Consider the following 16538-nt stretch of genomic DNA (forward strand, 5'->3'; position numbering starts at 1 on the left):
CTAATTTTACACTGCTATATTTACACACAGTGAGCAGGCCATAGTGTGCCTGGGAACTGCTGCTCCTGCTCCAATCTGTACTTTATATTTAAATGTGTGTGTGTGTGTGTGTGTGTGTGGTGTGTGTGCGTGCGCCGCGCAGCGCTCGTGCTCGTGTGTGTGTTTGTGTGTATGTGTGTGTGTGTGTATAATATAATGGACTGCGTGTGGACATAGGTCACAGTGACAGTGCCACATGAGTTTACTGCCGTTCTCTGGCGTCTGTATTAAATATTAACTCCACTGTTTAATTCCTGCATGCTCAGGGTCTTGTGCTGATGCTGGCCTTGTGCTCTCTCTCTCTCTCTCTCTCTCTCTCTCTCTCTCTCTCTCTCTCTCTCTCTCTCTCTCTCTCTCTCTCTCTCTCTCTCTCTCTCTCTCTCTCTCTCTCTCTCTCTCTCTCTCTCTCTCTCTCTCTCTCTCTCTCTCTCTCTCTCTCTCTCTCTCTCTCTCTCTCTCTCTCTCTAATGTTTCTAATGTTTCTAATGTTACCTTGTAATCACCCTCGCTCCCCCTGAATACAGTGCCTCTGCCTCCACCTGACACCCAGCGCAGGGTTTGGGGAGGTGTGGTGACCTGAAAGCTTGGGCCCCTCTACCCCCCCCCCCCCCCGCCTCCTCTCTCCTCAGGGGCCAGCGCAGGGCCCCTCTATGCTCCCCTTCTGACACCCCCCTCCCCCGCCTCCTCTCTCCTCAGGGGCCAGCGAGGGCCAGGGCCACATCCTCCAGCGTTTTCCCGAAAAAGACTGGGAGGACAACCCCTTTCCCCAGGGCGTGGAACTGGTAAGCCCCTCACTCTCCCTCAGTTTCTCTCAAAATGGCTCCCGGAAGACCTGCCACGGACGACCCGGATGTCTCCTCTGCGTGTTCCCAGTTCCCAGCGTGAACCCGACCGGGGTTACTGGGGCAAGAGTGTCAAAGGCTGCAAATTCAGCCTGCTCCCGAGGGAGATGTTACATTACGTTTATTTGGCAGATGCTCGATGACCAGCTCAAAGCTAACAGCAGTTTCAAAGCATTGCTCAAGCTGGTCAAACTATGTTGAGCAGGGAGCTGGTCTGCACTGGTCTGAAGCTGTTTCAAAACCTAGCTTGAGCAGTTTTTTTTTTTTTTTTTTTACAGCTAAGCAATGTACAATAAGTGCATACGGAGGGTGATTGGAACATCTCCAGAACACTGGTCAGATAAGGTGCAGTTCTCATAAAGTATCAGTGATCCATATCAGAATATCAGTTATCCGTAGCCATGAACATCAAGTCCAGTTCGTATGCATAGGCGGGTAGAGTAGAGCTGTGGCATGTCATGGACTAGACATGAGGCATGTATACAAGGGATATGCTAACATGCTACAGCGTCAAGATTAAGATACGAGTGTAGGCTTCCAGGGGCACCCCATTCCTACCTCTCAGTGTGACCCACATAGCAGGACTGGATGTCCGCCTGCAGAAAACCTGACAACTGCCAGCATGACGTTAACTGTCGTCGGGCTAAGCCCCTCCATTGTTATATTGCAGAATCGCTGCAGAGTCGACAGAGAAGGACTGTTTAGATCTGGGGTATTTTCCACTCAGAAACAGGACAGGTTCTCTGCTTATGGGTGTGCACTGTATGTTGTACGTCGCTCTGGATAAGAACGTCTGCCAAATGCATTTAATGTAATGTAATGTAATGTACAGGACATAGCGGGGGTATCACCCTGTCTGCCCTGTTCAACTTACCCGAGGGTCAATATTTAATGTTTGAAAGACTCGCGTGCGGCCCTTTTGATATGGATTTTGCGTTCATTCCGTGCATTCCATTCGCTTCAGCTTTCACACACCTATCCGCGTAATGTTTGTTGTTCCTTTTCCTTTGAGCGATGGAATGAAAGACAGAAATGGGGTCACTGGGTCCCGGTTGAAACTCTAACCGCAAATCAATCGTGGCGTGTGGAGTTTTTTTTGTGGATGTGTCTCTGAGCGCCTGAAGTGTACTGTCGATGTAATGTGATGGAAAAGCACCCGGAACGTTCTCCCCTCTCCTCTCTCCCCCCCCCCCCCGCCCCGCTGCAGTTCTGCCAGCCGAGCGGGTGGCAGCTCGCCCCCGAGAGGCTCCCGCCGTGCTTCTTCGTGGCGGTCCTGACCAACATCAGCTCCGAGCGCCACTACTGCGCCTGCTTCACCTTCTGGGAGGAGGCCGAAGACGCGGAGGTGGGTGTCCGCAGGTCCGCCTCAAACCTCAAGCAGCCGCCTCGCTGTGGTCTGGAGGCCTTTCAGCCTCTCGTGAGGCGTGAGGTCACAAACGGGAAGTAGAGTGTTCTTGACTGAACGTGTAACTGACAGGGGAGGCCTGTAGCGTCGTGGTTAAGGCACGTGACTGGAACCCACAAGGCCGGTGGGTCGATCCCCGGTGTAGCCACAATAAGATCCGCACGGCCTGCATAGCTCCAGGGGAGGATTCTCTCCTGCTTAGTCTAATCAACTGTACGTCGCTCTGGATAAGAGCGTCTGCCAAATGCCATTAATGTAATGTAATGTGACAATCGTGACTGGTCACGCCAAAGCAATGGAGTTCTGGAATGCTGACTTTCCCAACAATGTATAAAGATTTATTATTATTGTGTTAATAATTGGATGTGGGTCATTGCCCCACCTGCACACGAATGTACATATGGATGCACTTAGGTGTGCTTGTGCAATAGGTCAACATCTGTCCTATGGCAAACCCCCTCTTAAAAAAATACACCCTCCACAGCCCCGGAAGCACCTGTCCAGTGAGGCTGATGATGACGATGACCCTGGGATTACACAGCCAGCTCAGCTCTTCGCCCCCAAGAGTCTGGTGCTGGTGTCCCGGCTGGACCACGCAGACGTCTTCAGGGTAGGACACCGTGACCGTTTCAGTTTCCCCCGTAACACTGCCTACAGCACCGTGTCCATAGCACCAGTGTTCTACAGTTTCTAAAGGAACAGCATTCCAGAGGGTCTGCCGTAACAGCGTTTTCCACGGTTTCCACAGTAACAGTCACACGGTTTCGACACCTCCGTGGAACAAGTTAACGCTGCTTTGCCTGCCTAATTCTAAACGAAAGGAAAATTTGATTCGATGAGTGTGACCGTCTGTGGAAGGGAGAGTATGTCAACCCACCTCAACCCCCCTGAGTGAAATGTTTGGAATGCCCTGTTCTTCAGTGTCTGTGCTGTCCAGTGACAGTGTTCTTCTGTAGCAGGATTCAGTTCTCGTCCTTGGTGCCTGTCCAAACAGGCTTTAGTTTTCAGTTCAGTCTGAGCTAATTTCCTCAGAGTCGGTTTATTACTTGGTCAAAAGTAGAGGCGATACAGTTTCAGCTGGAATCCACAGCAGCAGCAGCCCATGTGACTTGTGCTCGGTTCATGACCTCTGACCTCTGACCCCTGGCCTCCTGCTTCCTGTGTGCAGAACTGCCTGGGCCTGATCTACACTGTACACATCAATGGGCTGAACGTTCCCATGGAGACCCTGATCGGGAACCTGCTGACCTGCGTCATTCCCGTAGCAGGAGGTTCGCAGGTGAGGCAGTGGCTGCTACTGCATATGCATCTCAAAAAGCATTTTCTTCACAAATCAAGATGTTATTTAAAGTGGTTGTGGGAAATGTTATTATTATTATTATTTTTTTTTGCATTACCCCCCCTGCATTACTTGTTCTCAGTGTGTGTCCAGTGTGTGTGGTGTATGAGGTATGTGTGGTGTGTGTCCAATGTGTGTGGTGTGTGTCCAGTGTGTGTGGCGTGTGTCCGATGTGTGTGCGGTATGTGTGTTGTGTGTAGTGTGTAGTGTGTGTGGTGTTTGTCCAGTGTGTTTGGTGTGTGTGCAATGTGTGTGCGTGTTGTGTGTAGTGTGTAGTGTGCAGTGTGTGTATTGTGTGTAGTGTGTGTGGTGTTTGTCTAGTGTGTGTGGTGTGTGTGCAATGTGTGTGTGTGTTGTGTGTGGTGTGTGTCCAGTGTGTGTGGTGTGTGTGCAATGTGTGTGCAATGTGTGTGCGTGTTGTGTGTGGTGTGTGTGTGCAATGTGTGTGCGTGTTGTGTGTGGTGTGTGTGTGCAATGTGTGTGCGTGTGTGTGCGATGTGTGTGTGGTGTGCGAAGTGTGTGAGGTATGTATAGTGTGTGCTGTTTTGCTGTTTCTGCTGCAGATGGTTGCACTCTTTTTTATTTGATGTGGGACCAAATCCAGGCTGCTGTCATAATTGTTAATGAGGCAGGCTGAAACAGCCGCTTTAAGTTTTGCTTTTACAGGAATAGTGTGGCACAGGGGAGAGACAGAGTTACTGGCTCTGGTGTTTTACTGTTTGGGTTTTTGCAGCTTATTCCAGCAATCATATTATCAGTCATACTGAAACTGATTGAGGTTTCCTCATATAAGCCCCATGGCGAGACCCTGCAGGGTCTGTAGATATCTGCTCCATAGGGGCAGTTGTACCTGCTGGGCCTCACCGCTGGCCCTCACCGCTGGGCCCTCACCGCTGGGCCCTCACCGCTGGGCCCTCACCGCTGGGCCCTCACTGCTGGGCCCTCACCGCTGGGCCCTCACTGCTGGGCCCTCACTGCTGGGCCCTCACCGCTGGGCCCTCACTGCTGGGCCCTCACCGCTGGGCCCTCACCGCTGGGCCCTCACCGCTGGGCCCTCACTGCTGGGCCCTCACCGCTGGGCCCTCACTGCTGGCCCTCACTGCTGGGTCTCACTGTTCGTTGGTGGTGTTGTGCTTGGGGCAGCGAAGCTCTTTGTCCTCAGATGCCTTTGCTTCTGTTTCAGTATCGTTTTACCGTGCAGAACGAGCAGAACAGCCCTCGGTTTTGATTGCACACTTTCAGTTCAGCCGCCAGGTCCTCCTGCCAGACGACAAAGAGAGCTTTTCAAAGGCCCTCATAACGCCGTCTGTGACTTATTGATCTCGCAGGGAATACCACTCTCGCACAGTACAATAGCTGGAGAAATCATTTACCTCCCTTTCAATTTCGGTCAGTCAAATGGTTGGCCAGTGTTTTCGTCTTGGACGAAAGTATAAGGGTATTCTCCCCTGGTGTGCTTATGACCAGGTTGAAATATCAGCTACCAGCTGTTTCAAAATATAGCTTGAGCTGCTCAAACCGTATTGAGTATCGAGCTGGTCTGAGCTGGTCAACCATTACCAGCTGTTTCAGCTTGAGCTATTTTTTTTCAGCAGGGTCTGCATGTAGTTCAGGGCAAAGGAAGCTTTTGCCATATTCTGGGGGAAGCTATCTAGCAGTGGGTTTGCAAAGAAAGAAAATAAATAAACAAACAGGTTCTGTTACATTTTTTGGCAGCATTGAATAATGGCACCAGACTAATCGATTGCTTGACTGCGCGGTGTAAAACCTTCTTTCCCCCACCTCAAATCATTTTGAGGGAGGATGTTCTTAATGTGATCCAGAGACCTTCCCAGGTAACGAAAAAAAAAAGAAAAAAGCTCACGATGTTGTGGCAATGCTGCATATACAGTGGAAAACATTTCAGTGACATTGTGAGAATGTTTTCTGTCCGCTGGGTTAACAGGAGGCCCGGTAACACCATGCCCTCTGACATGCCCCTGACTCCGGTCCTGGAGGCTGATCTACGTGCTGGTTTTTGTTCCAACCAGTTGCCATAATTGTAGTTTTCTGACCACTCTATAAACTACAGTGCTTCACTCCTGTACTTGAGCAAGGCCCTTAACCCTGCATTGCTCCAGGGGAGGATTGATAAGAGCGTCTGCCAAATGCCACTAATGTAATGTAATGTGGATCTGTAAAATCTTTAGGATACACCTGCAGTCTGTGACTCTAGCTGGTGCTTATACTCGTATCAGATTTAGACACGATTGAGCTAATGAAATAATTAAGAGCAGAAGTTGGCACAAAATCCTGAAACAGACCGGCCCTTGCTGTGCGCCCCTGCCCCTGGGCTTACCTGCCTGTGCGTGTGTGATCCTGTGTGTTGCAGGTGAGCGTCTCCTCTGTACGTAGTTCTAATGCAGTCCCCCAGGGCCTGGTCTGTGGCCGGCTCCTGGACTGCTTCCAGGTAAACCCTTGTAACCTTGTCTTTCAGCATTCAGCTTCCCCCCCCCCACCTCACCCCATCATGATTTTGATCTCCGAGTAGATAGCCGTTTATTTTTTTCTCCGTTTGGTTATTATTATTTGTATTATTTATCATCTGAAATCATAGCGATTCATGCTGTAGCGGTGAGTTAATCAAGTGGCTGTTGACACTGTCGGCTTTGTGGAGTGTGTCCCGTTGCGGAAGTGACGTGGATTTTTGGGCTGTGCACTTTGTGGCTTATAACTCTTTATTTAATGTGCTTTTATAATGTACTCTTGTTTTACAATGTGTAAATATCGTGGGTGATGATTGTGCAGTTATTTTTTATAACTTTGCTTATCAAACAGGAAACGCTCAACCCGTTTTCATGAAGCTACTCCAGAGTCGGAATTCTAGGATCAGTTTTCCCCCCCGTCCGTATTCTGAGCACAGCCACGGTGAGCTAAAAAGGCTGGACTGTTCTGAGATCAGCCCTCCTGTTACCGAGGCACTGTGGGAATACAGGCCTTGAGAGTCTCCACTCCACACCCCCCCCCACTCTCTCCACTCTCTTCCAGGATTAGGAAGGGTCTTCAGGCCTGGTCGCTGATAAGGGCCCAGAATAACTCCCACAGTAACTCGGGCAGAAACGGCAGGACGAGCATATGGCCTTGGGACTGGGGGGGAAGGAGGGAGGCAGAGACAGACGGGTCGCTCTGCGGACTGGGAGGATTGGAAGCGGATGATAGGCCGTTGCCAATTCCTTTCCTTTTTTTTTTTTTCTTTTCCTTTCTTTTCGTTTTAAAGACCGCGGCGGCGCTCCGCCGTGGACAGACCGCGGAAATCGTTCCGTCTCGTTAACGACGGGAGTGATTCTGCCTCGAGGACCACACAGTGCGCCAGTGGGTTCCAGAAAGTTCTCTTGTGTAGAATAGGACAATATGTACACAATAAGGTAACATACAATGTACCAAGAAAAAAAAGAAGAAGTTTTTAACCAAAGGTTACTGTGGTAACCCTTTGATCCGTTTTGTTTATATTTCTTGATCTCTCAAAATGCTCTTGTCCTGCCACAGCCACAGCCACAACAATGGCTCTCGTACATCTGTGCACAGCGTTTATTCATTACTGGATGTGCTAGTTAGTCGATGCAAATACCATCAGCCGTTTTAAAAGTCAGAGCTGCATGCTCGACAGCAATTGGAAAACCTGGTTGGTGAATCAAGCTGGTTGTGTGTGTGTGTGTGTGTGTGTGTGCATGCACAAATTTGACAGATCTGCAGAATCTAGCCCTAGCCATGGCCCACATACACTGCATACTGTACATAGCTTTAGGAACATGCTAAATTCTGGAAGTGTCTAAACAGTGCTTCTATGGGAGGAAACATATTCTCTCTGTTTATATTTCTGTGGTTTGCAGGAAGAAGGTGCTTATTAGGAATGTCGAGCAGCCTTGTGTCAGTAACCTCAAGTCTTTAAGATTTATGGGGCTCCCACTGTTTCAGAAGCCTGCCTCTTATTATTTATTTATTTATATAACCTCCCCCCCCATCACAGTCTTATTTAGCAAGACAATTACTGTCAGCAAATTAACACTTATTCTTTATTCCCTGTATTGACTTCCTTTATGGGAACTGAAGTTGATGTGGTAGGATGGCCAATGACCCATGCTTCCTCCCGGGGTCTGGAATATCACTGGAACGTTACGTTGATTAAGAGGCCCCAAAAACACAGTTGAAAAAAAAAAAAGAAACTTCTTAATTCTGATCGTGCTGTCGCCTCGCATTCATATGAAATTCCACGACACCTTGTGTGGGTAATGTGTGCACAATGGTTTGGTTTACTCTCCTTAAAATAGAGGCACGAAGGTACAAAACTAAAGGAACAAGGAACTAAACGGCATTGTGTGGAGTTTGAGCAAGATCCGTAGTCACCCTTGATTTTCCTGTTTGTTTGTTTTTTTTTGTTTTTTCTTGCTTTTTTGTTATGCAGAATATTGGTCTTAAGCAGCCACCCAGGTTCCCTGTTTTTGCTAAGACCCAAATTTGTTTTTGCATCATGCCTGGGTCATTCTGTATGTTGTGTTTGTTTTGTGTTGACAAGTCCCCCTTGCACTGCAAAAAACAAAAAAAGATAAGTATTTTAGTCTTGTAATGAGACTTAAAATCTTTTTTATCTTACTCCTTTGCTAAATAAGACGAAAATATGACCAATGGGGTAAGATAATGTGACTTCAGGATTCATTTCAGGATTTGCCAATGGGGTAAGAAAATGTTATTCATCAATCAAACAGTAAACTTAAAACAAGCTCATATTTTGAGCTTCTACTCTACTCAAGAGAGTAAAGTAAGATCTTAAGTCATGCTACAAGACTAAAGTGCTGGTGGTTAAGACAGCCATTTTGTGCAGTTTGCTGTGTATCTAACCTGTGTGCTCTCCTGTGGTGTCTCCATTGCTAACCCTAGACCGGATCCAAGATGGAGGACAGTGCGGTACGCTCATCTCTGTTCTACCTTTCTTAGTGTCCAGCCTCAGATGTGTAGGCCAGTGGCTGTGATTCTCCTCTCCTCTCCTTTCCCCTCCCCTTGTCCAGAGGGGGGGGGGTAAAATCATATTCTTTCCATCATGGCAAACCGAACGGCACTGGCATGGCTGGCCTAATTCATCAACCAACCGCTAATCGCGCATGAACAACTCTGTACTGGCAGCTCGGCGCAAAAAAAAATACCGCGTATAACGGAATTGAGTGTTGAGGCTGCCTGAACACCTCAATAAAAATGTACTGTTTTGAAAAGGGAAAGGGAAGATTAGATTGGATTGGACTGCATTATCCGTCGACACAGAAATTTGGTTTGCCTCCAGCGCCCAAAACAACAGTTACAACCACATGATACATACAACACACACATTTGAATCCATTAACTTCCATACAATACAACACCTAAACATATTCTGGAGTATATATGCCTATTCACACTCTTGTGATACGTACATACCTACACAAACACTAAACAGCACCAGTACTGTACGTCCGTTCATATACGTACATAGAAGCAGATTGGGAGCAGATTTCAGTTTTCAGATTTCAGTTGGGATTTGAATCTGCTGATTGGGTTTTGCTCAGAGGTTTGGTTCCACCAAGTCAGGCCTGGTGGCGGTGGTGCTGCTGACCATGGCGGTGATTCTAACCGCGCTTCTGTTACAGGTGGACGCCACGCTGGCTCTCGCACGTGCCCGAATCCCACCGCGCTGGCTCAAACTCGCTCTGCGTCTCTCTCTCTCTCCCTGCCAAACAAACGAGGGCTCTGCCTCCCTGACACTCCCCAGCTGCCGCGCTCTTCTGTGTGCCTTTTCCAAAAGATTTATTTCAGTTGAACACGGGCCGTTCCTTTTTGTAAAAATAAAGTTTAGTCCCATTTATTTATTTATTTACCGTTTAGCGAGGGCTAATCGTTTTGTGCGTCTTAGCCCGTTGGCCCCTTTTCAACTGAGTCTACGAGACCCTGCTGTGACTGAAAGCTTTGAATGTGTATGCGCTTTTAAACGCTTATCTCAATGCAACTCATCCCTTTATTATGGAAGATGTCCAGCTAAAACAAACGCTCTGTACTTCACGCAGAAATGGACATCGAAATATGTCCCGTGCAAAATACAGAGGTGTATAATCTGGGCTTTAGCATGTAGCTAATCGTTGTGATGAGTGAAAGCTCTTGATCTTTCATGAAAACACTTAAAGCTCGACTCACAGTGATAGTGACTAAATGTGCACATTGTTTTTGTTTTATGTAATTTTGATTAAATGAGAGTTTAGATCATTTGAGAAAATGCTTCTTGTTTGCCATGAATTCTACATGTAATGACTCTACGGTTCATTACTGGTCTCTTCCTCTGCATGACAGTGACAGAAACAGAAAATGATATTTACAAACCGCCACCCCACCTAATACTAACATTGCGACATTTATTTATTTATTGAGATAGATTTGAGCCGCAAGGTCTCTGGCCTAGAGGTCTATGAGCCGTGAGGTTGTGAGCTGTGCAGTTGGCAGTGGGCAGTGGGTCTTTAGATTAACCCAAGGCCCCTCGGCTGTGCTCCCTTTCCAGAGGACCATCACGCTGGGAGCGGGAGACCGGCAGGTGATCCAGACGCCCATCAGCGACTCCCTCCCGATTAGCGGCTGCAGCGTGACTCACCTCTTCCGGCAGTTAGGTACGTACCGCGGGGGGTCTGGAGCGCCGACCTCACCAGTGTCCGGTACTGTACGTTCCGGAACCGATTTCCTCTCTATTCCGAATGCGGGGAACGTGCAGTGGAGTCTAGAACCCGTTTCCGCTCTATTCCAATTGTCGGTGACACAAGATGGATTATAGAATCAATTTCCACTCTATTCCGGATGTTGGGTGCATGCAGTGGAGTCTCGAACCCATTCCCACGATATTTCGGATGTTGGGTACATGCAGCAGGAGTCTAAAACCCATTTTCGGTCCAATGTTGACTCTCAGGTGTGTGCAGAGGGGGTTCATCTGCAACATGGTTTATGCAGTGGGGAAAAAAAATCACAGCCACACTCTTTTGAGGCTTTTGGTTTCTTCATGGTTAGTGATATTAGCAGAGTGTGCGTTTGCTCTGACGTGCTAGCCGTTAGCAGAGTGTGTGTGTTTGCGCTGACGTGCTAGCCGTTAGCAGAGTGTGTGTGTTTGCTCTGACGTGCTAGCCGTTAGCAGAGTGTGTGTGTTTGCTCTGACGTGCTAGCCGTTAGCAGAGTGTGTGTGTTTGCTCTGACGTGCTAGCCGTTAGCAGAGTGTGTGTGTTTGCTCTGACATGCTAGCCGTTAGCAGAGTGTGCGTTTGCTCTGACATGCTAGCCGTTAGCAGACTGTGCGTTTGCTCTGACTTGCTAGCCGTTAGCAGAGTGTGTGTGTTTGCTCTGACGTGCTAGCCGTTAGCAGAGTGTGTGTGTTTGCTCTGACGTGCTAGCCGTTAGCAGAGTGTGTGTGTTTGCTCTGACGTGCTAGCCGTTAGCAGAGTGTGCGTTTGCTCTGACGTGCTAGCCGTTAGCAGACTGTGCGTTTGCTCTGACGTGCTAGCCGTTAGCAGAGTGTGTGTGTTTGCTCTGACGTGCTAGGCGTTAGCAGAGTGTGTGTGTTTGCTCTGACGTGCTAGCCGTTAGCAGAGTGTGCGTTTGCTCTGACGTGCTAGCCGTTAGCAGAGTGTGTGCGTTCGCTCTGACGTGCTAGCCGTTAGCAGAGTGTGCGTTTTACCCTGTTGGCACTGATCAGGCGCGTGATCCGGCCAGCTAATACGCGGTGTGACCGTCTCCTCTCCTCTCCGCCAGGGATCAACAACGTGCTGTGTCTGTTCTGCGCCGCCCTGACCGAGCACAAGATCCTCTTCCTGTCCAGCAGCTACCACCGCCTCACGGAGGCGTGCCGCGGCCTTCTGGCCATCATGTTCCCCCTCAAATACAGGTGAGGCCCCGCACCCCGGCCTGTCGCCGAGTGGTTAAGGTACGTGACTGGCATTCGGCGGGTTCGATCCACAATAAGATCCGCACGGCCGTTGGGCCCTCGAGCAAGGCCCTTAACCCTGCATTGCTCCAGGGGAGGATTGTCTCCTGCTTAGTCTGAAATCAACTGTACGTCGCTCTGGATAAGAGCGTCTGCCCAATGCCATTAATGTAATGTAATGTAAAGTAATGCATCCTCGGCCTTCCCTCGGACCGGACGGGACTGTCTGCGAGCGGGTGCGAGGCCCGTTTAGCCAATAGGACCGACGACTGAATTTGTGCGTAGCCGCAACATGGGCGTCGGCACATATTATTATTATTAATGGAATTTGGCAGTCGATTAGACTAAGCAGGGGACAATCCTCCCCTGGAGCAGTGCAGGGTTAAGGGCCTTGCTCAAGGGCCCAACGGCTGTGCGGATCTTATTGTGGCTACACCGGGATTAGAACCACCGACCTTGCGTGTCCCAGTCCTTTACCTTAACCACTACGCTACAGGCCGCCCGGCACAGATCTTACGGAATGTTCTAGAACTCCACTGCTTTCATTTACCGGGAGTGATTGGAATGTTTCATTGAGATCATTCTAATCACCCTTGTCACGTCTGCACGCGCCTTAAAGGTGCCGTAATTTTGAAGTGCGGCCATTTTAAGTTTCTCTTCCCATAGACATGCGTACGTGCATGCTAGTGTCGCCCATCCGGATTTAGGACACCGATGAGACAAGGCGACATTTGGGGTAGGACATTCCAAATTGGGAAGAAAATTCGCCCAGTTCGAAACCTTCTGGTCACCATGGAAACCAGGAAAATGTTTGCAATATGACCCATTAGAGTATGCTTGTTGTTTTTTTCTCAGATATGTAAGCAGTCTGATCAGCCCTTCTGAACAAAAATAAATCTCTCTCCCCCTCTCTCCCTCCCTCTCTCCCTCCCTCTCCCTCTCCCTCTCTCTCTCCCTCCCTCTCTCTCTCCCTCTCTCCCTTCCTCCCTCTCTCTCTCTCTCCCTCTCCCTCCCTCCCTCTCTCTTACAGTTTCACGTACATCCCCATCCTCCCAGGCAAACTCCTGGAGGTACTCAGCACCCCCACTCCCTTCATTATCGGGGTCAACTCTCTCTTCCGCTCCGAGACGCAAGAGCTGGTCAGTCCAAAGCATCTTCACACCTCCTATTCTGGGGACGTGCAGTGTCTGTGTCTGTGTCTGTCTGTCGCCGTTTAAACAACTTCCTGTGTGTGCATTACACATTTCCTGGTTTGAATCTGAATACAGATACAGCTACACATAGCTTCAGTTGAACAGCTACAGAATTCAGAATATTCAAACCCTAATACTGTGTGGATGGGAATTAACAGACAAAGCTTGTGCAGGGGGCAGTCTGTAGCCTGTAGCCTAGTGGCTCAGGTATATGTCTGAGACCCGGATGGTGTAGCCATAATAAGATCCGGACAGCTGTTGGGCCGTTGAGTAACTGTTGGTCGGTGGTTCAAGCCCCGTCGTAGCCACAATAAGATCCACACAGGCCCTTGAGCAAGGCCCTTAACCCCACATTGCTCCAGGGGAGGATTGTGTCCTGCTTCATCTAACCAACTGAAAGTCGCTCTGGATAAAAGCCTCAGCTAAATGACAAATTAAAGCTCTTCTTCTGAGACCCTCGTTAAAGCATGCCACTTGAATAATGCCGTGGCTTGAATGTGGATGCTCATTTTGACGGCGAAATGAGCATCCACATTGGCATACCCTGTGCTGTATAACCGGTCTTTTCTGGAAAAAAGGTGGTGAGCACACATCCTGCTGTGTTGTATCTCTTTAAGCCGTGCTCACAGCGAGTACCCGTGCGTATTTCATGGACTGTCCGGAATGTTCTTCAGCAACCCTTCTTTCATAGAAGAAACAAAATGTCACTGTGGTATTGAAAGCATTCCTGTGGAGGAAGGAGGCATATGGATTATAAACTATTCATAAAAAAAAAAAAAACCCAGATTTCTGTCATGTATCAGACCAGCAGCGCAGTTTTGGAGCTGAACAGTTTGTTCCGTGCTTTAAGTTGCAACGTCTGAAGATAAATCGATCGGGACGTGCGAGGTCAAAGGTCGCATCCCTGGCGGTATCTCCCAGCGTGCTTCTGAATATGGTGATGGGCTGTTCATCGTGCGAATAATGAGCTCGAGTGAGAAAAATGACCGTGTCCAAGGCCTTCCTACATACCGTTCAGCACTATTTATTTGTCCTTGGGATGAACCATTTTAGACCCACAGGAAATGCTGTATTCATCAAAGTCAATCAGCGGCCAAGTGGGTTTCTTGTAAGCTGAGCGCTCTGTGCTAACGTTTTAAATTCGGCTGTACGTGACGGCTGCACTTCTGGGGTCGTTTGCTGGGATGGAGCGCAGCAGGAGGAGTGGGAGCGTTTAAATGACCTGTGAGTGTGTGTGTCTGTGCGTGTGAGTGAGATTGTGTGTGTGTGTGTATGTGTGTGTGTGTGTGTTTCTGTGCGTATGCATTGTTCTTGTAGGTACGTTGGTACACGTGTGTGTGTGTGTGTGTGTGTGTGTGTGTGTTTCTGTGCGTATGCATTGTTCCTGTAGGTACATTGGTACACGTGTGTGTGTGTGTGTCCCACAGTTGGACGTGATCATCGCGGACCTGGACGGCGGCACGGTGGTGATCCCGGAGTGTGTTCACGTGTCCCTGCTGCCCGACCCTCTGCTGCACCAGACCCAGACTGCGCTCTCCATGGTAACCACCCGCCCCACACTGCCTGCCCTAAAACACCATGCTCCTGTTTCTGAATGCACAGTGCCTGTCCGTGCCGCCTAGCGTGGGTTCACTCTGTTAGAGGACTGAGTTATCACTGCCTCTACACTGACTGCCCGAAAACACCGCACTCCTGTTTCTGAATGCACAGTGCCTGTCCGTGTAGCCTAGCGTGGGTTCACTCTGTTAGAGGACTGAGTTAGCGTTATCACTGCCTGAGGAAGGCCGGACCATTTACAGGGTGTTGTGGAACGTCACACTCAATGCAGCTAGCTGACCTGGCGTGGATTTCTGAGTCTGTTTAGAGCACAGCTTGTGCACTCAGTGTCTGCATTATGGGGAGGGAACCTTTGTTTAACCACATTCCTCATGCCACCTGCTCCTGCCGTATCTGCTGGCAGCTGTGGACCCTGCACCTGAAAGTATAAAAGATGCTGTATTCCCAATGCTATAAATAAACACGCTTTAGTCCTCAACAACACTTCCCCAAATCTCGCGGAATCTTTTTTTTCTTCTACTGGAATCTTAATTACCTCCTTTAAAAATGAATGAGTAATGGTTATGACACTTAAATGTTTATTTTTGATTTCTCCTAGCTATAATCTTTCCTGGTTGTTTAGTCCTTCCCGTTAGTGCGAGCCAAAATATTGGCTGAGCTCCAATCAATCTGCATAATGGGAGTTGAAGTTGCAATAAATCGAGAGCATTTGCCAAGAGGGAGGTTTTGTGAGGAGTTGTGAAAGAACCTTCATTCCTGGCCATTCCTGTTTTGAGCGGTGCGGTGATTTTCCACTTTGGAACGGCGATTATTGTTATTCAAGCAATGAAATAACTTTTTAGGGTGATTCACAAAGGTACCAAAATCTCACAAAGAAGGTACGTGCGGCTTAAAGTGATGCGTCACAGCTGTCTAGCCCACTCTCTGCAGCGAGTGGTTCTGACTGATTCATATCCCAAAAGAAAGACACGGCCAAAACCAGATATGGAGATGGGGGGGGGGTTTGCAGTGTGTACGTGTCTCCAAAGGCCAGGGTGGCATTGAACACGGTCCGCCAAAACACGCGACACAAGCTCGTGTTTGGATTAGCCGCGCACTTATCTGACTGTGTATGAATACGGTGGACCCTGACAGGAACCCTGCAAGGAAGTATTTGGGAACTTTGTGAGGGACAGCTCAGATAATGAGGGACTTCCCGCTGCTGTTGTCGTGGGAACACTTCTCTTGCATAAGTCGCCACTCTCTGTCCAAAAAGGTCGCAAAAACAAACTCAAAATCCTTCAGAAATCCCATTTGAGTTCCATGTACTGGAAATGGTTGTGGTTAGATTTTCCCTTGAAATCAAAAGTGTCCGTCTGTTGCCAGCAGTGATTGTTAAATCAGCATTAGCGTGGTCAGTAAAGGGGCAGCCTGTAGCCTAGTGGCTAAGCTGTTTGACTGGGACACGGTTGGTCGGTGGTTCAAGCCCCGTCGTAGCCACAATAAGATCCACACTGGCCCTTGAGCAAGGCCCTTAACGCCACATTGATCCAGGTGAGATTGTCCCCTGCTTATTCTAATCAACTGTAAGTCGCTTTGGAGAAAAGCGTCCGCTAAATAACTATAATTTAATGTAATGTAACATTCTAATCATACATTTATGATCTCACACCTCAAAGGCTTACAAGAGTATCTGGAATATAAATCCCACTGTTTTTACATTACATTAATGGCATTTGGCAGACGCTCTTATCCAGAGCGACCTACAGTTGATTCGACTAAGCAGGAGACAATCCTCCCCTGGAGTAATGCAGGGTTAAGGGCCCGATGGCAGTGCAGATCTTATTGTGGCAGGGATCGAACCGCTGACCTTCCAGTCATAGTACCTCAACCACTACGATACAGGCCGCCCTGTATGAGACTGTTGTTTTTTTTACCTCAGAGGAACTTTGCTCATTGCCTAATGTTTAAGCCCGACGCGGTCACCCATTAATAGGCAGCTCAATAGATGCAGCGCCCTGCTCTCACTCCCCCCCCCCCCGCCGGGTGTTACGGTAAAGCGGCGTGGGCTGAAACAAACCCTCATCTGAGACACCGTGACCAGCCCTCCCTCACCCGCTGTGTTTTTCCACCTTCCCTGTTTCACCGGGGAAACAAACTGGTCACTTTTGTTAGAATTTTTGCTGTCAGGATGTCAAAATGTTTGCATGCTTGAGGACATTTCCGAG

General features: G+C 48.8%; 1 protein-coding gene across 3 annotated transcripts in view; it reads left to right on the forward strand.

The window, feature by feature from the left end:
* The window catches only part of LOC133119084 (myotubularin-related protein 5-like), a 67614-nt gene that overhangs the window by 14747 nt on the left and 36329 nt on the right, over positions 1-16538 (forward strand). For 2 of the 3 annotated variants that reach the window (XM_061229489.1, XM_061229490.1), the window contains exons 2-9: positions 736-821; positions 2089-2226; positions 2771-2896; positions 3455-3565; positions 10179-10284; positions 11410-11542; positions 12612-12720; positions 14202-14315. In XM_061229489.1, the coding sequence (XP_061085473.1) occupies positions 736-821; positions 2089-2226; positions 2771-2896; positions 3455-3565; positions 10179-10284; positions 11410-11542; positions 12612-12720; positions 14202-14315 (923 nt within the window). Of the gene's footprint in view, positions 1-735; positions 822-2088; positions 2227-2770; positions 2897-3454; positions 3566-8539; positions 8567-10178; positions 10285-11409; positions 11543-12611; positions 12721-14201; positions 14316-16538 lie in introns of all 3 variants that reach the window. The other variant, XM_061229488.1, reaches the window with a different exon arrangement.

Source organism: Conger conger, chromosome 19 (genome assembly GCF_963514075.1).
Source record: "Conger conger chromosome 19, fConCon1.1, whole genome shotgun sequence".
NCBI classification, from domain to species: Eukaryota; Metazoa; Chordata; class Actinopteri; order Anguilliformes; family Congridae; genus Conger; species Conger conger.